Source organism: Anomalospiza imberbis, chromosome 7, assembly GCF_031753505.1.
Source record: "Anomalospiza imberbis isolate Cuckoo-Finch-1a 21T00152 chromosome 7, ASM3175350v1, whole genome shotgun sequence".
Classification (NCBI taxonomy): Eukaryota; Metazoa; Chordata; class Aves; order Passeriformes; family Viduidae; genus Anomalospiza; species Anomalospiza imberbis.
In genome coordinates, this window is record NC_089687.1 from 20,965,243 (window position 1) to 20,986,574 (window position 21,332).

At 38.8% G+C, this 21,332-nt stretch overlaps 1 protein-coding gene across 2 annotated transcripts in view; it reads left to right on the top strand.

Annotated features, from left to right (window-relative positions):
* The window catches only part of MAP3K20 (mitogen-activated protein kinase kinase kinase 20), an 88,644-nt gene that overhangs the window by 16,100 nt on the left and 51,212 nt on the right, over positions 1-21,332 (top strand). For both annotated transcript variants that reach the window (XM_068195899.1, XM_068195900.1), the window contains exons 3-7: positions 12,976-13,063; positions 15,926-16,027; positions 16,786-16,851; positions 17,801-17,829; positions 17,947-18,084. In XM_068195899.1, coding sequence (XP_068052000.1) covers positions 12,976-13,063; positions 15,926-16,027; positions 16,786-16,851; positions 17,801-17,829; positions 17,947-18,084 — 423 coding nt within the window. The remainder of the gene's footprint in view (positions 1-12,975; positions 13,064-15,925; positions 16,028-16,785; positions 16,852-17,800; positions 17,830-17,946; positions 18,085-21,332) is intronic.

Here is a 21,332-nt window from a genome sequence, read left to right on the forward strand (position 1 = left end):
TTGAACTGTTGTAGGAGAAGTGAGGAAGCTCGGTAGACACCAGAAGATGAGATGCATTTGCTTGTACCAAGCTGCTCTTGAAGGTGGGAAAACCAAAAGACAGGCATGCAGGCTGGGCGGGTGGCAGCCTTTCAGTGAAAGCTGAGGCACTCTGCAAATTATTATCTGGCAGAAGCAGAATAGGAGAGATGAGTAGGTTGTTCTGGAAACTTGTTAAAATCAACTAGTTGCACCCTCGAGCAGATGAGTGACATTTACTGTGAGGTTGTCTTTTTCTCTTGGAAGAATCGTACAGCTGAGAAAGTGTCATGCATACTTATGTGAAATTAGAGGGGGGAAAAGGTGCAGAAATCACTTCTTGTCTAATCTTGTAACAACTTTAATTTTAGTAATGTTAGATGCATTTGAGGCAAACCTTTGAAACATGAAGGCCTATAAGTGGTGATTGGTGGGTTTCCATTTTGTGAACTGTGTACTTTTAGTCTCCTAAACCAAGGAAAAGGCTTTTTTGACTTCTCTGTGATATGTCTCTGTGTGCTGAGGGTGCTGTGTGTGATGTAACTATGGAACAACAGATGGCTACAATTTGGAGATGTTAATTCCTCTTTCTTTTGGATGTTGCCTTGCTATTACCCCTGTAAGAGTTTCTGAGAGCCCTAAAGGCAAATGCAAGGTCCAGACCCCACTCAAAAGGACCACACGTTTTAGAGTTCTGCTCTTACTTTTCGGGTTCTCAGTTGTTTTTGTATTTGTACCAAAGTCTTTATTGTAAAGTCATCTCTCCAAGCCAGTGTCTCATCTGTCCTGTGCAGAAGTTGGCAGTAATGTGGTTTCTGGCACTGTGTTCTGAGTGGTTTACTCTGTTCCCATTGCAGACCGATTCCCTGTAAGTGCTATAATTCTGGAAGGAGTCCTGCAAATTTTCACTGACTGGGAATAAAGCTCAGTCCTCCTAGGATCAACAAGCATTCTGTTTTTACTTAATAAATTTGAAACCTGCAGTAAGAAATCTCCTGCCTTTTCACTCATATGGGTCTGCGCTATACTGTGAGAAGCAGGATATTCACTGCCTGTTACAGCTGTTAGAGAGATGAATGTGAAGTAACAGCACTAACAGGGTGCCTGACTCAAGAAATTCAGGGCGAGTGACACTTGATTCTGTAGCAACATTGGCATCAGCTGTTAGCTCTGGTGACATGGTCATTGCCTTGAAACTGTGACCTGAGTTCCCTTTTTGAGAAACGAAGAACCTGCAAACCTACTTCAAAGATCAGGGCAGCTGCTTTGTTTGTCTTTTAAAAATCTGTATTTCTGCCTTTTTGCTTGGTCAATGTTTAGAACCATTTAAAAAGTAAATGTGACACGGGGACTGAGATCCTGCAGCTAGAGCTCCTTTATAATTACATATTCAACCACAGCTGCACAAAGAAAAATGAGAGTCCCTTTTCCTTTATGTACCGTATTTCAGCTTTCCCTTAGGTTTAAATTGGCGTTTTGGGCTATACTCGCTTGAGCCACTGAAGAGCTTATCAGAAAAGGAAGGAAACAGGGGGAGGGAAAGAAAGATTTCCAAATGACAAGCGTTTGAATAGTCAGAGTTCAATCCCTAAAACAAAAAGTGGAATCTTTTTTTTTTCTAAATAATGTGCTTTACAGTCTCACCTCTCATCTTGAGAAACATAAAAGAGCAAGTAAAAGAGATGACCCAAATCACAGAGTCCTTTGAAAGGAGAAATTCAGCTGTTTTGAACACTTACAATCAAAGGAAGTGGTTTCCCTAATTACATGAACTATGTGAAAGCTCTCAGAATAGCTCTTCCACCCCAGGATTCCTTGCACTTTAGAAGTTTGCATAAAAGCTCACATGGAGAATCAGATGCAAAGTGTTTGATTCAAATTTTATTAGGCAGAAGTGAGCATACATTCCTATCTCTAGGTTTGACAGCTGCTTGGGTTTGGACCACAAGCCTGGGTTTGATGGATTTCAGTCCTATACTTAAATCTTTCACTTTTCAGGTTCTCTGGTGAGACACCCCTATCGAGAAAAGTAGAATTGAAAAAATGGAGAAAGGATAGAGGGATTTCTTTGTGAGCTTTCAGTTTAGGATTCTTCACCCTGATTAAGCTGTTCATTGTTGTGAAAATCCCTCCTTGTACACAGCTTTTATGAGGAATTTTGCTCCCTCACATTTTAAAGAAACTTAAATGTGTGTCTTAAAATATACATTTGGAAGAATTGCAATCTGAATTCTAAAACTTAAGTATTATTCTAGCACCACCATTTACTTCAATCCATCAAAATTCTGAATTCAGTAGAGACTTTGAACAAAAGGCAATGTTTTCAAAAGACTATTACACCTTGTGGTTTCTTTTTGTACATACACAATAATAAAGGTATGTTAGTCTTTACATACCTTTAGTCTTTACTAAACAGTGAGGACACATGAAAAGATGCAGGACACTTGTAAAGGCTTAAGATCTCTGGTGCTGTCCCTGAGGATACAATATTGACTAATGGTTTAAATATATAAAAATATTTGCAAGGTTTGCAGTAATATGCAAGACTATCACAGTTGCTCTGCACAATAGTGACCTCAAAATGGTTTCATTCTCCCCTCAGAGCTAACTACAGTAATTATATCCAGATTTGGTAAAGACAGGGATAATTGATAAAATTGACCTTGAGGAGAGATCTAAAAACTCTTCAAAGTGCAACAATTCAGACTCAAGAAGGAAGAAAAGCAGGAGGATTATGACAGCCTTCTGCATATATGGAATCGGCCAAACCCTCTTTATAGTAACACAATATGCCAATCGCAAGATACCACTAACTCTTCTTGAAGAGAAGAAGTAATGTTTCTCTAGTCCTTTTTTTCCTGTCAGGGTTTTTTTCTCCCCCTCTTCCCAGGCAGAAGGAAGGACTTTTCCTAGAAGAAGGGAATTGTCTCCTAGAAGTAAACACCCTCAGGATGCCAGTGGTGTTGCAAGTAAAGTGCACAGCACAGTAGCAGCACATGTAGAAAGGGAAGGGAAGTGTCACATAGTCATATAGCTGTGACAGGGTGGAAAAGAGGTCTTACTGTGTCTTCTAGAGAGTGGTGTCTTAGGCAGCAAAGCTTTACTAGAGAATGATTTTGCTTGGTTGAAGGAGAATGCTTGAAGTCATTCCAGCCTTGCTTGACCTGAAGGCATAGAAAATTACATCTGCTTGTGTCTGATTCTTGATGAGAGTCAGTTTCTTAGGCAAGGGTTTGCATATGTCTGGCAGTGGAAAATGGTAAGCTGTGATATATGTGATGCTGTTATTCTTCCACACCAAAGGACCTGTTGCAGATTTGAATGTACTTTGTGCCACCAAAACATCACGCAGCTCCTGGGCCCTGGATCCAGCTTGTGAGCTCAGTTCATTGTACTGAACTTTGCTAATCTAATCCTTGTCATGCTTAGAGCATAAATCAGTTAGTAGTTATGCAAAGACTATGGGCATTGCTGGAATAGGAAGAGATGCGAGTTCACTCTGCTGCACTCAGATTTAGATTGGAATTGTCATTAGCTTCAGCATGATGCCTTCTTTTCAGCTCTTTAGGTACAACCCAGGAGAGAGGTTTTGTTGGACTCTGCATGTGACCCTGTTCCTGAAAGTTCCTGTGGTCCCATATATATACAGTTCCTACTTCCTCTTCATTTATTGCAGGTGTTCGGCAAGCACAGTGCACGGCAATGGAGAAAGTAGTGCAGGTCAGTGGTTTTGTAACCACAGAATAGATGATCTTCATTTTGTAACTGGCCTTTTAAATGTTATTAATTTCCCATTAAGTATGTGCAATGTTCCTCTTGTATTAGTAAGTACAGACATGGGTGGTGGTTACAGTACCTCTGGACATTCTTCCACAACTTTGGGGAAGGAACTGGCTAGAGATATTGTTGTTTCAATGGAGAAGAGCAATGAGAAATGAGACTTTTGACTTAATTTGATATCCTGTAGTGGCACAAGACCCCTGTGAGTTCTCTGCTCCTTGTAAGTCTGCAGGACTCAAAGAAACTGCCTTTGTAGGTCAGTCTGTAGTCTCACTCTTCTAGATAGGTTCTTCTCGATTTCCACTTTTGCAGAGTTCAGAGATACTGGTATTCAAGTTATTAACGTTTTAAAAATGTATTTTGAGGCTGCCCATTTGTATTCCTATATAACAAGGATTAGAAATGAAATAGTTGTTATTGCCATATCTGTGTAAGCTGAGAGCTATAAAGATGCTTAGATAAGATAGGGAGTTCTGTGTACAAGAAATTCATCACAGAAAAGTAAGGGAAAAGCTGAAGTTACATGTCAGAAATATATAGTAGAGTAATATTAATAAATGTGGATATATGACACTAAGAGCATTTTGAACAATATTGCTGGTTTTTCTCCAAGGTTTTTATCTTAGCCATTGTTTTACTTGAAATTTTTTAGTTCTACTGGAAAAAAGATTGAGCTACCAAAAAGGCAACATGAAGAATCCCAAGAAAAAATAAACACTAGGTCCATGTTTCATAAAGATGAAAGCTTAAAATTTGATGAGTTTCATCTAGGCTTTTTTTTTTTTACCCTTGCTACCCAATAGAAGTAGCATTTGAACCAAGTTTCTAAGTAAAATACAATTTTCAGTCTTAGACAAAGAAGAGTGACTTTTCAGAAAAGCAGGTGGAATTCACCATGATTTATGCTGGATGTTTTGGACAGTTTCACATAAAACTGTGATGTGTGTCCTTCAGATAATGGTGACAGCTCATTTTCCTGAAAACCTCAGATTTGTGAGGTTGTGCTTTGGGGTAGGTAAAACTCACAGAAAAATACCTCTCGTCCATGGAGGACTCTCATTCACTTCAGCAGAGTACCAACATCTGTAGTTGGCAACTCCTTTGCTTTGTTTTTATGGCTGCTGGTCACAGCTGTAATTTCTGTTTTGAAAGCTTTTTTAAGTTAGGTGGACTCCAGGTAGGGAACTATTCATACATTTTCTGCAGGGGCAGCTCAGTTTTGAGTGACAGCTGGGGAGAGCCTTGTGCAGAGCTCTAGCAGCCCATGTGGGAAACAAAACCTTGTGGTGTGCTGTTAACATATAATGGGTAACACATTTACAAGTTCAGTGGGTTTTTTCCATAAGGATGAGCTCAAGCTGCCTGGTTGAGTTATATTTTCTGGAATTATAACATTCACTAGGATTCCAATAAGAGGGATTCCCATCAAGTGTTGTCCCTGTCATTAGCTATAGTAGGTTTGATTTATCCATTCTAAGACAGGCTTTAAGTGAGTATTCATCAAGAACATGATGGGGTTTTTTCCCATGGTTAAATTACAGTTTTCATGATTAAGATGGAAAAATACTTCATTGTAAAGATTCTAACTGCTTTAGAGGAGTGGATCAGGATGCATAAGTACAGCTGTTGCTGTCTCTGTTGCAGTCTATGCTAATTGTTCATCAAAAGCCACTGTACAATGAGATTTGACTTGTTCTAGGTTGTCTTATTGAGATTCCTTACAAATACCTGCAGAGCTCAGAAAAATCACTGCTCTAGGTATATATGTATGGCCATGGCTCCTTGAGGGTGGATTAGTTTTGCCCATCACTTTCATAACCAAAATGCCTTTCCAACAAGGTGCTCATGAAACCTACAAGTGACTTTGATCTCAGAAATAATTTCCTTGGATATTTTTCCATTTGTTGCGTCTGGAATGATCCCTGTGTTGCATATTAGCCATGCTATCTTCTCACCTGGGGAGTATGCCAGGAGTCAAAGTTTCAAAATTTGTTGCTCTCTTGTATTTTAGGAATGTTGAGGATTTTGTTACTGTTCTGCATAGTCAAAACCAGTTTGTCTTCAAAGTGATTGTGAATAACTTGTAACTTGGAAAATTTCCCAACATTGAAAAGAGAAATTATCATTGCTGAAAATAAAGAGCTCTATGGGAGCTCAGGTATTTCAGCCCTGCTGTTTAGTCCACTCATCTGTTGTTTCTACTCAGTTGCTGGTGTTGCTTTGCAGCTGGAGGCAGCTCAGTACTCCAAATCTGCCTGAATTAAAAATTACAAATATTGCGGACATTGCTCATTTCTAAACACTTACACCAGTACAAATACATAGTTTATGTATGTTTTGAATGCTTTTGCTTTATGTGAGTTAACAGTAGTGAAATCCAAACTAAACTTGTTCTTGACAGATCTGCCTTTATCAGATACCTTTTTATTAAATGCTCATACAATCTCATGTTGTATGCTGCAAAATGTAACAGTCCTGTGGGTGTATTTCTTCTTGAAATCTGTCTGAAAAATGAGTTATTTTTCCATAAACTTTTTTTATGTTTTTTGTTTGTTTGTATATTTTGGAAATGGCAGCGTAAATGTAACGTAGAAGTTTTTCTTATTAACCATTCTGTAGGGATTTTCTGCAGAAAGTGCCTCTGCTTAGTTTTGTCAATCTGTTAGCAGCCTCTTCTCTCATAGATATTAGGTTTTTAACCCTCCTTATGAGGAAAACACCATGATCCTGCAATTTCTTCGTTAGTGCTGTGTGGGCTCCACGTGGTCATTGTACTGATGGAGGTCAGAGGGAGGATCGAGCCAGTTAGCTTGATCTCATTTCCTCTTGCTGCTGAAGACAGAGGGTCTGCTGCCACATCACAAGGACAAAGCCCCTGGGATTTTTAGAGGGACCAGCCTGCTTTTCATGGGCTCAGCAAGCCTTTCCAGTGTTTCGACAGGCACATTCTGAATTTGCCAGCTAGTACTTTTAATCCCCTAGCCTTCGAATTATCCATAACATACCAAGTTCTGTGCAAAGGTTGCTATAAAGAACTATAGCAGAGTCTAAAACTCAGTTTTCTTTTCAAATGGTCAATATCCAATACATTTTACTGCTAACAAATCCTATGGTGTTGCATAATGCAAATTAATTATTTTAAAGTAAATTTCATAAGATGGGGTGAGCCTAGAACAGAATACAATAAATTTATGTTCATATTCCTTATATGTGGTACATTATGATAGTTTAACAGAAATTAGCTGTCTTGGTAATGTGCTTTTTATTTCTTCAAGAGTGTAACCTTAGAATCAATGCAAGGTATTTAAATTATGTGTTTCTATCACAGTATCTCCAAAAGTGAGATTTTTTTGGTAATATACACCAGTGGATTTAAAATAATGGTAAAATGATTATAAAGCAATAAGCATTTATTAATTTCCCGTACATTTCTACTTTTAGTCTCTAGGATTTGTAACAGTGTAGGACATAATTTTGGATGCAGATTTGATGCTTTGAAAGATTTGCTCAATCAAAATGCTTCAAAGTACAAATTCTGTACGTCATTGTAGATGTACTTATGAGAATTTAATTCTGTTATTTACAGAAATGCTGGTGACATCAATCTGAGAATGTAATTTAACTCTTTTCTCTGTGGTTTAAGAAATAAGATACTGTTTCCTAATACAGCCTGAATATAGAGGCTGTGTTGTAAGACATAAGTGCTGACAGTTTTAACATGTAAATGGTCTATAGAAACCAGCTTTTTTTTGGAATAAGTTATCATCTAAATGAATACTAGAAAAAAAGCCCAAGCTCATACAGCTTTAAGTGCCATGCCAACCATAGTTTTAAAACTATGATTGCCTATGGGAAGAGATGGTACCATATGTATGCTGGGAGTGTGTCCATTGAAGCACTTGGTAACTGCTTATTTGCAGGCAAAAAATCTCATTGAGGATTCTTTAGCTTTGCCATGTTCATGTGATTTTCCTCTCGCATTGTTAGTATTAAAGATAGTTTAATAGGTTTAACAAAAACTCTCTGAACTTAAGTGTGTCTAAATATCTCCTTAATAAACATGGCGAACAGTTCTCTGGAAAATTAAATAGTCAGACTTTTGCACAATGTATTAATATATATTATAAGGCGGTTAAGGAAGTTGTGTTAATCAGATTAAATAGCTAACCATGTATAACTCTGTAATTTTGCATGGAGTGAAGGTGCCACTTGCTGTGTGGTTACCTGATTTACTAATAGAGGAGTTGGTTGGGTGCTGGCTGATGCAATTGTCTCACAAGGGGCTGCAGCTACTTCCTGTGTTAATCCTAAACCAGTGTGCTCAGACCAGGGTGGGAAGATACTTTACTCTTTCTAGTCAGCTGTTCCAAAGGCACCTGGAAGAAGTGGTGGTTGAATTGCTTTGGGCTCAGTTTCTCTGGACCCATGCAAAAAAGGCCTTTTGATACTGAAAAACTCTGTGAACAGATGTCCTTTTACAGTTCCAGCTGTGCTGCTGGAACAGACTGCCCAAACCCTTGATCACTTCTCTTGACTACAAGCGTGAGTGTAACAAATTTCTAATATATTTCCAAGGAGAACCAGAGTAACTAAAATATGCTGAGTTGTTTGGTCTTTGCTAACTTTAACTGCCTTGGGATAGGGAGCTCTAAGAAGAGCAGCTGCAGCTGCTATGAGTAGCTGGCAAGCAATAACACAGCTGTATGCAAAGTGCCTCCGTCCACATCCTTAGTGTCTTTGCGGCTGCAATTAAAGATCTGACAATATGGCCTTATCTGATTCCCAAGTAATGCCAGCTCAGCATCAGGTGGCCACTGCCCACATCTGCAGTCAGCACCAACCTTGAAGACCTCATCAGAGCTGATCTGCAGTTGCTGCTTTTGCTGCATTGGTGCAAGGCAGAGCAAAAACAAGTGAGGGCTTGGATCATCCTGGTGAGCTTAGGCTTGTGCTGCTCATAACGAGACCATGCTGTCCAGGCAGCTTGCTTTGTCCCCTCACCTGCTGCTGGCTGTGCTTAGAATTTGTGTTTGTGATTTCTGTCCAGCTATTGCTGAACACAGACAAGACCTAGAGGAGGACCTCGTTTTTTACCTGCTGAAACACCTGAAGATATGGTTGTTCATGCATGGTTGTCTGTACTACAAGGTCAAGAGCAGTACTAGTGGGTCTACAAGCAGCTCTAGGGTGATATCAGTCTTAGATGATGTAACTGTCATTTTCACATATGTCAGTAAGTAGAGATTAAACAGGCATAAAACCAAATTGCCTGTTAAACACTGTAATCCATGCCATGGTTCACAGGACACAATTACACTGTTTGTACACTTAGGGATTGCCTGAATTCCAATCCCTTACACAGTGATTGTTTTATGAATTGGCTTGATTTACAGTAGGCCAGTAAGTGAGAATTAAATAAAAAAGTTTTCAATGCAATTTGTTCTGACCTTGGATTTTGTGGTATTTGAATTATGTAAGCAGTGGATTAGGTTTGTTTAGAAATCTGAATCCCTTTGCCTTCAAGAAATGGTGTGCAGTCTGTAATCCCTTCAGCAGAACTCAAGAGAGGGACATAATTTCATCCATACCTGTAATGTAAGTGCAGTATGAACAATTTTAGCATAGTTTGATGGTCAATAACAGGCTGTTACTAAGCTTATCAGGGCACTAAGCATAATATTCAACTCTGTTGCAGTTACCTTGTGTGTCTATGTCTCTATGTTATGTCCAGGGAGTTTGTGTTTGGATGTCTTTTCAGCTGAACTCCACTAGTTCTGCTTAAATCCATCCTTAAAAAAAATCTGGTTTTTGCACAAAAAATAATGTAATGAAGTAGTTCAATACTTGTTGATTGTCTTTGCTATTTAGCAAGTAAATTGGTGCTCGTAGCTTGCATAAGATAGATAGCAGCTTTACTGAGGGAAGACTGTTATGCCAAGCTAGCAAGGGCTGACTTCTTCAACAGCTTATAGACAGGTAGATGCATGACAGAATTTTCTTCCAAGCATTTAGGAATTTTGGATTAAAGTACAGTTTTGATGCTTAAAGGTGATTCTAAATATTCTTTTTAGTGTCTAAAAGAACTTTGAAATACCAGTCTTTAACCACCACTTTGTAATTTGCTGTCTGAAAGTAATTTTCATTGAAATACAGCACCTTCTTGTCAAAGATAGTACAAAAGCTTCAAAGATATGGACTGGCTTGCATGTGGTTGTCACTGTAAGGAATAAGAGTCTTTAAATTGGCTAATATAGTTCACAGCTGATCACAGCAACAGAAAAGAACAAAACATGAAAGGAATAGTCTAGAATCGCTAGTGCTAACAACAGCGTAGTGATTAAAAGTATTTAGAGAGGATTTCTTTGTGATATAATGGTCCTTAGGAAAAGCTGGAAATTTTTTTACCCCACAATTCTTCATTGTCATATCTGTGGGCAATTAGAAGGTGCTTCTCTGGATTTCTTAGATGGAAGCTTGGTTTGGTATCTATTAAATCCCAGATTAGAGTATGAATATCAATGTGAAGGTGATGGTATTAGCTGTGGTCGACACAGCATTTTTTCATAGTTCTGTAATGTGATCTTAGTGAATATAACATAAATAAGATAATCTTAAAAATATATTTTTGCATTTCCAAGTGATAAAAGCATTGTGTGTCTGTGCCTGTGGCAGGGAAGTACTCGTCTTCTTGGCCTGATACTCATATTTTGATTGCAGTCCCTGTCATGGCAGCACTGGGTGATTGGTTGGTTTGGGGTTTGCTGCAGTGCAGCCTCTTCTGTTGTTGCAGCCCCTCCAATGACTCTGGCGGGCTTTCACTGCATCCAGCAGCATCTTGTGTGAGATGGCGAACAGTCACTGGGTTCTGCACATAGTTGTGGTGGGATAGGGGGCTGTGAAACTTGGATTTGTTAATCATGGGGCATTTTTAATCATTCTCCAAAAAGATTCATCAAGTACTTGTTTTATAGCCAGGACCTAAATATATTATGCTATTGGAAAATTAAATATGAGACCCATCAATTTAATTCTAATGACCTGTTGAAGTACTTGTGTTGTAAACACCACAGCAGATGGCGTGCTCATAGCTTTGAAGACATGGTATGTTTTAAGTACTTCACAAGAAGATGGTTTTATTCCATTCCTCTGACCAAGGTGTTAATGAAAATGTGGTTTAGATGGTTTTTGTAACTGTTTGTGTTACTCTGTCTCATATCAGAATATTCAGATAGGCAGTCAAGAAGAGTGAGGTCGGGTAATCTGGCAGTAATGCTGGTAGGAATTAGAGAATTGAATGCCCAATTGTATATTTCCTAAGGAACATACAAACATAATACAAAGTTTCTGAGATGGAGATTTGAATGACTCAGTGGTCACCTGCATTCTCCAGCCTAAGGAAGGAGGTTGGAGGTACAACTCATGCTTCTGCTGCTGTAAGAGGTGCTTGTCTTGGGAGGATGGTGAGGCTGCAGTTGTAGGGCAGAGCTCCTTCTGCTGGCAGATCCCTTGACTGGTTGAGTCTTGAGTGTTGCTGTTTACCTGCAGGTGAATCTTCCCACATTTGCTTAGATAGCTGCCATTTAAATTATTTTGTGGCCTTATAGATTCACTGAAAACAGGAAGGCTATAGCAGTTTTTATGCAGAAACCCATCAGCTACTGCTATTCTAATAAATGTACAGCTATAGCAAACCAGTATTTCTTTGGCCTATGTTTTACAGGTAGTACCATGATACATGTGCTTATATGCATAATTACAGATTGAGGCATTAGATGACTCAAATTTTGCTGTTGTTGCTTAAAGACTTTTTTGAGTAACTTCAACACAGTTTTGAAGACCTTTTTAGCTAATGCTCAGACATATACACATATTCAATTAAATCTTAACCATAGCTTTGAACTTAACTTGGGTTACACTAATTCTTCATGCTGCTTAGCCTGCTCAGCAAGAAAAACAGTATTACTGTCAAGTGAGTAATCTTTTTTCACAATACCAGAAAATTAACTTTTTAAATGTATGCTGTTTTCAGCAAATCATACTGCAGACTGACTCACCTACAGTCCACAAAATAATTTAATTGGCAGTTACCTGAGAACATGTGTGAAAACCTACCTGTGGGCAAACAGCAACACTCCCACTGCAAGTCACGGGGTCTGTGAAGGGATATATCAGATACTTTTGATAAGTTCTGAGGAGTTAATTGTGATCTTGTTTTGGTTAGATGCTCTTGCCTGGTACAGAGTTAACCTAATCTTGAAGTGTTAAAGCATTATGGTGGAGAAAAATATAAAGTAGTACATATCTGTATTTGCATAATATGTATATTTGTATAAATACATTTGTCTAAAATCTGTTAAATATTTGTTTTGATACACTGCAGAGATGCAACTGTTGAGACACCTTCCAGGAAATACCTGACCTTTTTTTTTCAAAAACTACAGGGCTTATATGTCTTAATTTCTGTGGATACAGTCTCATTGTCTTGCAGTCTCTTGCTCAAACCCAGCAGCATTGTTCAAGTGGAATTTGAAAGTTTATATATTTATATGTATATTTATTCAGAATTACCAAACATCTGTAGTCTGCTTTAAGGAGCATTTTCAACTGCACTGCTGGGTATTTGGCAATCTTAAGCATGCTTGCTCTGTGTATTTAATGAGACTCCACCGCGCATGCCTGGAAATTCCACATTTCCAGTAAACATTGGATGGAGCTGTGTGTGAATGGTATGCTGTAACAGCCTAGAGTGCTGGACTAGCTGAACTCGTGGTACTTTGTGCATAAACACAAATTCTGGATAGGACTGCTGCTGCTCTGCCAAAAATCCCAGATCTTCCTTGGAATAAAGTTTTCCAAGGTCCTCAGTTTTTCCAAAGACTTAGCTTCCTAGATCAGTTCCTTGGCCATGAAATAATAGTCTGAAATTTATTTTTCCCATCCCCCCAAACATACAAAGCATTCATCTGCCAAACTCTCTCACTAGGTTTTCAAATGCCAAGCATTTGTGAACAGTCTTTCCTAGATATGTGTGTGCTTATATATATATATATATATATATATATATATATATTACATGCTGTATGTGTGTATACCCAGTGGGGTATGAAATAAGCTGTCATAGTAAATGACGCATTCTGAATTGTCTAACTTGTTTATTTATTTGTTTGTTTTCAACAGGCAGAAATACTCAGTGTGCTCAGTCACAAAAACATCATTCAGTTCTATGGAGCTGTCATTGAACCTCCAAATTATGGCATTGTTACAGGTAAGGATTTTTGTCTGACCTTTTTCTTGACTCTGTAAAGCTAGAGTGTTAGAAGGTTATCTCCAATGTTACCCAATTACAGTGTTTTGCTAATTGTTCTGGTCTTCTTTAAATGTCAAGAGTGCTTCCCACTACCTGCATCAATGTAATTGGGAGTACTGAGGGTGGGAACCAGGCTGGGAGCATAGCTGGAGGCAGCATGGAGGCAGGGGAGGCCTAGGGTGTTCTTAGTGCACAAATGCAGGACTCCTTTAAACAGTACCTTTCACTGTGTTCTCTTACCCTGTTTGGAGAATTGCTTTTCCATTTTAATTGTGTCACAAAAGTAGAGGTTTTCATGATACAAAGTTCTGGCTGGTTCTCTGAGGAAGGTGGGCTGGGTGTCTGCTCAGAGCAAAGCTGCCTCATGAGTTCTGCCTGCATTGAAAGTAGGAGAATTTGCATTGTGAGGTTCACGATGGGAAGAGCTTGAAATAAGAGTCGAGGGTTAATAAGGCATTGTAAGACAAGTCCCTTTATACATTGGAAAATAGGTTCTGTTTGTTTTGATATTCCTAGAATTATGTGGAAGTTGCTTTTTTGGTATTGTTGGGGTATTTTGGTGGGTTTTTTCTTATCTTGGGAGATGGTCCAGATATAGAATTTTCTCCCTTTCCTGTATGGGACAAACTATGTAAGATAGGAGTAGAAAGTAAACCCAAAGCAATTTCCCAACTGCTCAAACAGATGTTTGGAGAGATAAAACCCATGAAAGCATGGATTAGGAGGCATGTTTTGGCATGTCTGTAACTTTCAAAGTTCAATGTGAAGAGTAGTCTTTATTGCATGTGGCACAATCTAACACCAATTTGAGTCACTGCCGGTCAGGTTTTTGTTGGTTGGTGGTCAGAACATGTGAAAATTCTGTTATTTCTACCTGCCTCTCAGACTTCTGGTTATCACAGCAGATGGCAGTGTAATTTGAAATGCAGCACATTTCAGGGCATGGGGAGTTTTGCTTACTCCAGGAGTATCAGCCTACTGGAGGTCATGGTGTGGCAGACAGTATTCCAGAGGTGCATGGTGTGACCACAGTCTACACCACTTAGAAATGCACTGATGATGGCATATAGACAAGAATTTGAATTCCTTCTGGAAGTAATAAAATGAATAGAAAGCTAATAAATCAAGTAATGTAATTTTACTATCCTTTTTAATATAAGTGTAAACCAGCAAGCAGAGTAGCAAAGGAGAGGTATAATCAATGACCTGGGATGATGCCTAGATCAGAAGACCTCAGCTTGATCTCACAAAAGGTCAGTTTTTGGAGGACATATGTCCTGCTTACTAGTCACAGGACAAACAGCAACTAAAGTAATTCACTGTGCTGTTGAGAATGGAAACTCTTTAACTGCCTGTGAGAAAGAGACTGTGGTGTGTAGTTCAACAACTTTGTTCCACAGGGAACTCTGATCACACCTCGCTAAAGAAGAAAGAGGTTTGAGGATTTTTTAGCAAACTGTGTTGATTCTCCATGCAACTTCTAAGGAGACTGGAGTCCTGTAGATTGGAATGGAGGCAAGGCTCAATTTCCCCACACCATTTTCAAATGAGAGAATAGCTACTGATAAAAAAAAAAAAGTTAATTGCGCTTCAAATGTCTTTAGAGGGATTTTCACTTTGTGATCTTCTGGATGGCCTTCAGTGTTGCAGACAATCCTGTGTTTAGTCAGAGATTCGTTTCCTGAGAGAGAAAATCCCAAATAAGAAGAAATCTTGAGAAATTAATGTTTCTTCAGAGTGATGGAGATCAGAGCATTCAGCCAAGTACTGGCATTAGCTGAGCATTAGCTACATGTAATGTCTTAGTGGGATTGTTAAAGAGTTCTCTGAGAAGGGCTACAGCTGGAGTTAAAATGTTTTCCTCCTAGGATGTCTGTCAGTGTTCCAGCTCATCCTGCTGCCTGGTGAGCTGCTGTCATGGATCCCGTCATTCTAGATGTTACTGGCCATCTCTGTCAGCAGCAGTCTCAATATGTAGCTTTCATATATGGCTTTTGGCCACAGCTGCCTCATCCCAAAAGGTTCTCAGAGCTTGTACCCCCAGTGCACAGAACCATATGTATGCCACAGCATCACAGGGTGGGTTCAGTAAGGCAATCAGAGCTTTTCTTTCTAAAGCAAATATTTCTTTTCTATTATTGACAAAACATTGTCCTTGCAATATGATTTCCAAATCCACAAGCTCCTAGTAAATATCTGTGGCACAATAAGTATATGGAAGAAATACTAACAGTGGGGCTTTGTTGATTGAAGCTTACTTGCCTCTGTTGACACAAAGTGGCAAAGGGCTGGAGGAGCGGAGTTGTCCCCTGACCCTGATGGATCAAATTATGCATTGTAAAGGCATGCAAAGCATGCAGCCAACCTGTTCCTGAAGAATCCATTTATAAGACAGATGATGACATTGTGGGTAAAAAAAGCTTCTGTTTTAATTGTGGAAATGTGCAGGTCAGCAGCTTACTCCTCTCTTGGTGACATCAGAAGCAACACGTCTGTCCTTTCAGTGGGAGGTTGTGCAGCAGTGATCCAAAGCTAACTTGCCACTTGAGTGTTTACTTTCAAAGGACTTGCTATTTTCTCCCTCTTTCATTTAGCACTGGAGTCTTCCCATCTGACCTGCCACGTTCTAGGCTGCAGATTCAGTTTGGTCTCAGTTTCCTTCCCCATGCAGTGATCTCCCAGTGTTTTTGATTTATTTGGTTAGGAATTCTTTGTCATTAAGCCAGTGGACTGCTTTCTGGAACTGGAAGAGTTTCTATTACGTCTTTCAAGTTAGGTGCAATGTTTTTAAATGTCTTGTTTGTTGCTGTTTCTTAACAGAGTATGCTTCTGCTGGCTCACTGTTTGATTACATTAATAGTAACAAAAGTGAAGAGATGGATATGGATCATATCATGACCTGGGCCACTGACATAGCTAAAGGTAAGAAACAAGAGTGGCGTATACTGCCCTACACAGCCAGCAAATGTACAGCTTCCTTAGTCAGGAAAGCTTTCCTAGTCTTCCTTATTCAGATGGTAACAAAACCAATCAAACATATATAAATAATAAAAGCAAAACCAATCCACTGTTCTTTTTAATATGTTCCTTGTTTATTATGAATCCAGAATTATTCTGGAGTGAAAATAGCTTCTCTGAGCCAGTTCTGGTGTGCCTCTAAGTCCCAAGAGGGTAATTTTGCTGATGTAGTGTCATTATGGAGTAAAGTGCATAATTGCCATTACATTTTATTTGGGGCATTTAAGGAAGCTAAGGACTTTTTCTCAGCAAAGATACTGAAACTCTTCATATAATAATGTAGAATAAGCTGTTCCATCCTGTGTGTTCTCTGTGACTGACCACACAAGAATTAGTGTAAACTAATGAAAGAAAAATAAATTCACATCTGGCTCAATCGTGTAGACACCTCCTTAACTATATAGTTAGAGAAAATAACTACATATAATGTTAAAAACCATTAGCATATCCAAATAGATACTCAGAGATACGTGAGCTTTGGTTTGTGCTTTTTAGTCAAAGTAGGTTATAGGAAGCTTTGGTTCTCCTTCAGCACGTCAATATGGCACAGAAGTATGGCAACTTGTAATGCGTACAACTAGTGGGATCCAGGAATCATGACTGCAGAAATGTGATGGCCCTACTCAGTCTGTCTAACTAGATTGTTTCTTTGTTTTGTGTAGGAATGCATTATTTACACATGGAAGCTCCAGTCAAAGTTATCCACAGGGACCTGAAGTCCAGGAATGGTAAAGTAGCAAAACTCTGAAACGCTCTGCATTTACTGTTACCTGTTAATGTGGCATTTAAATCTGTGCCTGGGCTTTGTGAACAAGCAGAACTACTGCCTTGGTTGTCATCAAAGCTGCACTTGTTGAGGCACAGAAAAGCTTGTTCTCTTCTCCCCATCCTGAGCTTGTCTGAAGTTCATTACAGACCTGGCATCATCTAGAGCACTGTGAAGGGCTCTTTCAACTTGTGTCTTGCTGGCCCTGATTGGCCCTGAAAGCTGATGAAGTTTTCAGATACTGCCTGGGCACTCCTCGCTTCTTTTTTCTGTTTGGAAAGGTTGAGTACCAGGAAAGGCTGGCAGACACCAGACACAACAGACTGGATAAAGCCTTTTATTTCTTATCAGAAAATCTTGTCTTTACTGTGGCTTTTTTTGAGGTTTGACAGATATTCAGGCTTTTGAGTAATACACATTTAGTGTGGAGTCTGTACTTAGCAGTTGACAGTCATTTCTCAGATTTGCTGAACATTGCCTTTTAATGAAACTTCTACTAGTGGTGGGATAGGAGAGGCACAGATTTTAATAATGCACAGATTTCAGTGATGCATAGTAGTCAAGAAACATGTAGGTCTCACCTTAGTTGTAGATTTTCTCCTTTTATTAATGACTCTTCCAGAGAGCTTCTTGTTAAACCTAACTGTACTGGGGAGATTGAAGTTCATCTGTGTTGCTGTGTTTTAACTCAGTAAGGCCTGAAAGGTTTTGCATTTGTTCAGGTATTTGCATTTGCAGGTATTCAGCAAATGTTCTGTCAGCTTCTCAATGAAGCCAGGACAGGTGTGCACATTCAGATGCTGGCTTACCTTAGGGTCATTTGCCTTATTGAAAAATGAAGTATTTTGCTGTAAAAAATTATTGGGCTTGCTTTTTGCATTCTTGTAACCTTTTGTTTTTTTCATTTTCAGTTGTTATAGCTGCTGATGGTGTGTTAAAGGTATGAACACTTTAATTATTTGTAGAGAGATGCTGCTGCTTCACTGGATGTTTCCATGTCTGGTGAATGCTGTTGATACTCATAATAGCACTTTAATATTTTATTTATTTTTGCCAGATCTGTGATTTTGGTGCCTCAAGATTCCACTCCCATACGACACACATGTCATTAGTGGGCACTTTCCCATGGATGGCCCCAGAAGTTATTCAGAGTCTTCCAGTGTCTGAAACATGTGACACGTACTCGTACGGAGTGGTGAGTGCCTCATCTCGCTGTGCATTGTGGCAGTTTGTCAGAGACAGAATTCATGTGCTGCAGCTACAGCAATTCTCAATAAGAACAGCAAAACACGCCGCACTCCCTTCTAAGACTGACCCATCATTTATAATTCTATGCTTGAAAATGATAGGAAGAACATAGTATCTTGCATGTTTAGTAGCATCTGATTTGATTAGCAACATGCCAGTGCAGGAAGTGCATGTTCTGCCACAATTATTCAAAATATGTCCAAAGGCTTTCAGGAGCTATTGAAAGCATCATGAATCTCTGCTTGTGCTTTTATTTTGGTGGAACCAAAGTGAAAAGCTTGTCTTGTAATAGGGGGGGTAACATTAGCATTCCACTTTCCCCAAAATAGAGTGTCACTGATTTTTATTAAAAAGCAACTGCTATATGCTCAATTGTTTAAAAGACACTGCTATCACTATCTGTGAGAATAGACCCCATCTGAAAATATAGAAGGCCAGCACTGCTTTGCTGAAGGATGAGGAATCAGTTATCGTTCATAAGAATGTCAGGTTTTCAGATTCAGTAATGTGAATTACTTTACTCTGTCCACAGTTAAACTCTATTTAGTTTTGCTCTGCAATACAAAATAAGCTAGAAATAGCCCTACTGGTCACATCAATTGTGTGCCTAACCCCTTAGCCTTTCTCTAGTAGAGGACAGTAAAGAGTATTTGGCGGGGAAGGAAAGGAAGTGGGGCTGTAGTTTCCATGCATATTGGTGCATTAACCATTTTTCTGTTTGAATTCAACAGTGGGTGGCAGAATGAGAAATTCTTCACTACCTGCCAAGTATTGTCTCTTTCTCTTTGAGGAATGGGAAGAGATAGATGTGAGGGAGGCACTGTGGTTTTAAGCTAGCACCTATGGCTGTACATAGCTAAGCTGATGTCTCAGTGGAGGGTAACTTAAACTTTTTGCCAAACAGTTGTTTATAGTGAGAAAATTTTTTGAGACATGATGTGACATCACTTATCAGTGAAAGTTTGCAAGGAGCCTATATTGTCAGATTCAAAATCCTTGCTTGCTTAACTGAACTAAGAGTAAGAGAACATAAGCTAACAAATGTAAATATTAATGTAAACTGTTACTGGAAGCAGTCACATATTGTCCACTGAAGGGAAACATTCCAGTTTCAAAACAGAACAACAATGTTAGAGACAAAATTCCAAACATGGTATTATAATTCAAACTGCTCACATAGTCATCCTGGTTTGAATTTACTTTAGGTAATGTTTTCAAAGTGGGGGAAGGTAAGAAATTGTTTAATATCTTATCATATCAAGTATTAACAATGCCTTGGGAGCAGTATGTTGTGCAAAGTTTATTTTACCTAATTCAAAAAGTCAGGTTCCTCTGACAGTTCTGTGCTTGGAGGTAGAACTGGACTATCCTCCTTATGAAAACAGTAAAGTGTTACCAGAGTATTTTAACATTGTTATGGGTGTGTAGTGCTATTTTAGAATGTCTAGTAATGACCCACAATTTTTTAATATACTATTTTTAAATTAATGTGTTCTACTGTGGGTAGAAGCTTATGAATTAATAAGCACTTAAGAGTAATTATTCTTTTTATATCTCTCGTCTTGGAACACCATCATTTTTAGAAGAGATAGATGGGTAGAAATGAAGAATGGCAGTGGCCCAAGTTCTCTGTTTCTGAAATAACTGATATTAGGGGGTTATACCAGCAAGAAATGGCCTGAATATAACATTGAAAGTAGGAATCTCCCTATAGTAAGTGTTACAACTACCAGACAATTAACTAGGGATCTGAAAACAAGAAATCTGAGAAAGGGTATTTTTGTCTCTTTAAGTTATTATCATCTATAAAAACAAAATGTAAAGAATCCCTTTTTGAAGCATAACACTTGCCAGCAGCTTTTGTGCTAGAGAGACAAATCTGCTTTACTTCAGTTAAAGTCCTCTTAACAAAGAACAGAATCCTTTCAAATGTAAACTAGTAAGATGCTAGGAATAGATATTTCATTTGCAATATTTGTCATCTTTCCCAGGGTTTTCTTTAATTTTCTTTCTTCTATTTTTTTATCTGACAGTCTTTTCTTTCTACAAACCCATCTGTGATTTCAAATACTCTGGTTAAGCTGTGCGAGAGCTTTTTTCCACAAAGTGTTGAAGTCTTTCTGCTGCTTCATAGGTCTGAGCTGCTTCTCAGCTGAAATGAATTTTCCTTTTTCTGAACAGTTGTATACATGTTTATGGCTAATGTTTAGATTAGCTTGTCCTGCTCTTCGTGGATGGTTAAACAAGCCTATGTATTCTCTGAGATACATAGTTAATAATTTATAATACTGTCATGAAATGCTAAAGCTAAATTTTCCAGGAGAATTTATTACCACACAAAGACAGATCTTACACTTTCCTTCAGCCATGCTGTAGTTCTCTCTTCTGATCCATTTCCAAGTCTGTACTCTAAACAACTGAAACCAAGTGTTACAAGTGATCAACCCTGAAACTGACTTGTATGTCACTGTGTGTTGCTCAAAAATCTCAAAAAAGTATTCCTTGCCATCTCTGTCATTCCTTGCTATCTCTGCCAGATAGGAAAGTGTATGTGGAATGACAGTGTCACTCTAAAAGCTGTTCGAAATCATGAAGACATATGCTCAGAATATATTATCCTGACAGAACTGTTTGTAGTGCACCACAGTGTGTGTTTGTGTATCAGTATAAATGTATTTAATCACAGAAAGCTTATCAATGTAGTTGAATAATTTTATCACTTACAAGAACAAATAAGTAAAACCATTAATTGCCTATTGGTGGCCTAGGGACTGCCATTAAATGTAGCAGCTGTTCAAACACTGCTTTAGTTATGAGAACATATGTTATTTATAGAGGGAATGTTGGCCAGCTCCAGGAGTTATCCCTTACTCTTTTTGAAAAGAATGGTGCGATCTTTAACTGCAGTTGGATCAATGCAGAGAAGACAGACCTAATTTTCATGTCTAAGGGCAGTACCTCTGTGAGTGCAGTGCTAATGCTTATGCTGTACCTCTGCTAACTGTGGCTCCTGACCATTGTCTGTGAACAGTTTCCTGCCAGACAAAGCTTTTTTTTTTTTTCAATGAAGGTGTTCATAGTGTTTTCTTTTCCTCAGATTACTTACTTGGATGTTCCCCTATCCACAAGGCACTTTGAATCTTTGCTGGCTTTGCACCGGTGTGGGGACAGGGGATGGGATAGAGGTGTTGTGGG